General features: G+C 36.4%; 1 protein-coding gene across 1 annotated transcript; it reads left to right on the forward strand.

The window, feature by feature from the left end:
- Nucleotides 1–363: 363 nt before the first annotated feature.
- On the forward strand, nt 364–3,069 carry LOC145786290 (protein FAM200B-like). Its single transcript, XM_082597931.1, has 2 exons — nt 364–370; nt 2,687–3,069. Exons 1-2 carry the CDS (start codon nt 364–366, stop codon nt 3,067–3,069), a joined length of 390 nt encoding a protein of 129 aa, XP_082454057.1.
- The last annotated feature ends 996 nt before the right edge of the window (nt 3,070–4,065 follow it).

Here is a 4,065-nt window from a genome sequence, read left to right on the forward strand (position 1 = left end):
AGTTTGGCAGGCCCCCTTGTCTAAGTTTTTTTTTTACGAAGCGCGAGTTATGATTTTTTTCTCTCTATAATTTTGGAAAGTTTGTGCTTAAAAGCACACCTCAAATTTTGTTTGTACGAAAAATACACCCGATAGGGGAGACTCGTGTAAGTTGGCCCAGCAAAATGTAAAATTGAATTTGTGAGCTAATAACAAAACATAATTATGTTAAAGCGAATGCTATTGAAGAGTAGAGAATTCATTACTCTAGAAGTGGACATATTCTTGCATCAAACCAACATTCTTAGGTATGTAAATTTCCAAGTTTTCCGAAAAAATTAAAATGGACCATCTTGCCGTCCTGTGCAGGTAATTTGGCCCACCATGAAAAGTAAGTTGGCCACGTGGCCAACATGTCCATCACTCGGTATAATAAACGGTGTAAAAGCTCTCTTTCTCCTCAATTTTACTGGCTTTCTAATTATTGCTTCGTTTTATACAGGCATATGCATTGTAGGCCTATGCAATTTAGGGTGGCTCGTTTTTGAACTTTTTTTTTAAATTCTCTCGGGGTAGTGGGGAAATGGTGCCAATGAGTGAGAAAACAATCATGACAAAATTTGAGATTCGTAAAAAATTGTCTTCAGCCTCCTCTAGGGGCCCAAAAATCGAAAAATGGGATCAAAAACGCATTTTTTTTCAAAAATATTTTTAGTTTGGGTAGATGCAATATTGTTTAGATATATCTAATTAGCCTACGAAAAAAAATTGGAGTCATTTGAACTATTCCTTCAGCTTCCTCACAGCTTCTGAAAATTTCCATTTTGCTGAAAATTTCGCATTTTTGTGGGTGGTTACATGATACATAATTGCGTTAAACATTTTACCAGCTATAAAACGTCATTGTATTTCTCTTTATAGACCTGCCCTGAGCTGTTGCGTCATTTTTTAATAAAATTGGTTTAATTTAGTAGGAAAAAGTGACGTCTTTTATTTGAATTTACGTCACTGACGAAGTTTGTAGTTATGTAACCACAAACAAAAATGCGAAATTTTCAGCAAAATGAAAATTTTGATTGATTTCTCATGATTGTTTTCTCACTCATTGGCACCATTTCCCTACTACCCGAAAAGAATTCTCCGAAGTGGGGTACGCGTTTTAGACCGTCGCTTGAGAAGTGGTTGCATATTTTTCTTCGACTCACACCATTCCTCAACATCTTCAGCCCTCTTCATACACCAGCTAAGACACATTTCCACGATTGTTTTTTTTCATCTAATTACTTAGGCTACAATTATTCTATTATTACAATGTGGGTTAGGAATAAGTTGTCGCAATCTGTGGCTTAAAAACGATGTTAAGAAGTAAATTATTGTTATTGATCGCTTTATGCCGATGTAAAGCCGCGATTTACTTATTTTGGATACTTGATACTTCAATCTTGAAAAAATAAGTCATCGTATTAATTAGTCCAGTATCATTCTATATCATCTCTCTTTGTAGGTATCATGGCTGATACAGCCCTCGATGTACATTATACAATGATGTTCCAGTTTGATCGATCTCGTGCGTCTTGCCAAATTTTAGTAGGGTTTTTGATTTGTGGTTGAAAATTGTGCAAAAATGTGAATCTTTGAGCTCCTCTTGACCGTTTTCCTACTATTATTTTTCCACTTAAAGATAAATCTTCATTTTATGTAATACCTCATGAAGGCAAGTTGGCCATGGTGGCCAACGCACCCACCAACGAAATGGGCCAACTTCCCTGCATAGCAGCCATATTGTAAAAACTAAAATTTATATCAAACTATCGAGCTTCTAACAACGGCTTCACCGTCAAAGTGAGCCTTAATAACTACCCTAGCGTCGACAGAATTGGAATAGACGACAAAGATCTAGGAATTATTAAAAATTTATATTACGAACAATCAGCTACTATCAGAATTAATGATGACTGCAGTGACTACACAGCCATTCAGAATGGAGTAAGACAAAGTTGTGTGCTATCACCCGACCTTTTCTCATTATACAGCAAAATTATTTTAAGACATATTGAAGATGAAAGAGGTATTAGTATTTGAGGAAACAACATTAACCACATACGATATGCTGACGACACCGTTTTGATAGCCGATTCGGACGTAAAACTGCAGAACACATTAGATATTGTGTGTACAAAAAGCAAGATATTTGGCATGAAATTAAATAAAAAGAAAACAAAAACAATGCTCATAACAAAGAAAAAAACAGCCGAAATTCTTATTTGTAATTTATCAGTTAATGGAACAATTCTTAAACAGGTCCAAAAATTCAAATATCTCGGTACTATGGTGAATTGGGATGCAAGAGACAAAACAGAGCTCAACATAAGAACAGCCCAAGCAAAAGCAAGCTTCCAACAAATGAAACCAATTCTTTGCAATAAAAATAGCTCTTTAAGACAAGGTCTAGAGCAGTGGTTCTTAACCGGGGGGGCGCGCCCCCCCAGGGGGGCGTGAAGCCTCTCTCAGGGGGGGCGCGAGCTCTACAACAATTTCAATTTTTTTTAATTACTTTAATGTCCTAGGACCTATGCTGTTTGTCATATTTTGTATTTTATTGTATTTATCTGTATTTATCTGCGAAGCATTGAATACTCTCAACCTTAGCTTCAAGGGAAAAACATCAACATCATTAAGCATCATGACATCATTTGAACTTTTATAGCTAAACTTGACCTCTGGAAGAGTCGAATTGAACAAGGAAATCCAGCGAGCTTCAGTAACTTGGATTCTGCTCTCAAAGATGGTAACTTTGAGTCTGAGTTGAAGAAACAAATAGAAATCCACCTTAATGAATTGAAAGCGGAGTTCATCAAATACTTTCCAGATCTGGATGAGAAGCGTGAAGCCTGGAAGTTCATCAGAAACCCGTTTCAATGCGAAGTAGTTGATATTTTCGAAGAAGGACAAGAGGAGTTTCTTGAGATGAAGTTCAACTTCACAGCTAAAGAAGACTTCAAAGAACTGGAACTTGAGACGTTCTGGGCCATTGGGCCAATTACCTTCCTGTTTACCCTATTATCGCAACTCGGGCTTTTCGAATTCTAACAATGTTTGGATCCACGTATCTTTGTGAAGCTGCATTTTCTGCTCTCGTTGCTATCAAGACCAAGTACAGAAACAGGTTGAGAGTTGAAGGAGACTTACGTTATTCATTCTTTGGAGTTAAACCTCGCATCAAAAATCTAGTTGCTAAGAAGCAGTGTCAAGTATTTTGCTGATGTGTACAATAAACAGACAAAAATGCAATTTTTTTGGTATGATACTTATTTAAAGTCTAGGGGGGCGCGAGGCTCATGACCATGATTGAAGGGGGGCTTGATAGAAAAAAGGTTAAGAACCACTGGTCTAGAGTTTTAAAATGCTATATCTATCCTGTTTTTCATTACAACTCTGAAACCTGGAATATTTCAACAAAAATGGCAAAAAAGATTAATGCTTTTGAAATGTGGTGCTTCCGTAGAATGCAACGCATTTCATGGCTGGCAAAAAAAACAAATAAAGAAATTTTACACCAAGTGAACCAAACCAGAACTCTGTTAAAAAGTATGAAAACCAGACAATATAAATTTCTCGGCCATGTAGTAAGAAAGCAAAAACTGGAGTATCTCTCTTTAACTGGTAAAATTTTTGGCAAGCGGGCACCTGGCAGACAAAGACAAACACATCTGAAACAATTTAACGACAAAACAGAAACAATCATCCATGCAACATATAATAGGAACATTTGGTCTAATTATTCATCTGAGCCCGTTGATGCCTGGTTCAGGCAAGGCAATTGAAGAAGAAGAAGAAGAAGAAGAAGAAGAAGAAGAAGAAGAAGAAGAAGAAGAAGAAGAAGAAGAAGAAGAAGAAGAAGAAGAAGAAGAAGAAGTAGAAGAAGCGTTGCACCCACTAAATAATAACCTTTCTTATATAGTAAGAAAAAACTCACACGACATCTAAAAGATTCTAAAATCCAAAAATGTTAAAAATCATAATTTTTCATACAAAAATCGTGCTCACATGTTTATACTGCTTGCTAGAGCCTCCCAACCTGGTGAT

Source organism: Aplidium turbinatum, chromosome 17 (assembly GCF_918807975.1).
Source record: "Aplidium turbinatum chromosome 17, kaAplTurb1.1, whole genome shotgun sequence".
Taxonomy (NCBI): Eukaryota; Metazoa; Chordata; class Ascidiacea; order Aplousobranchia; family Polyclinidae; genus Aplidium; species Aplidium turbinatum.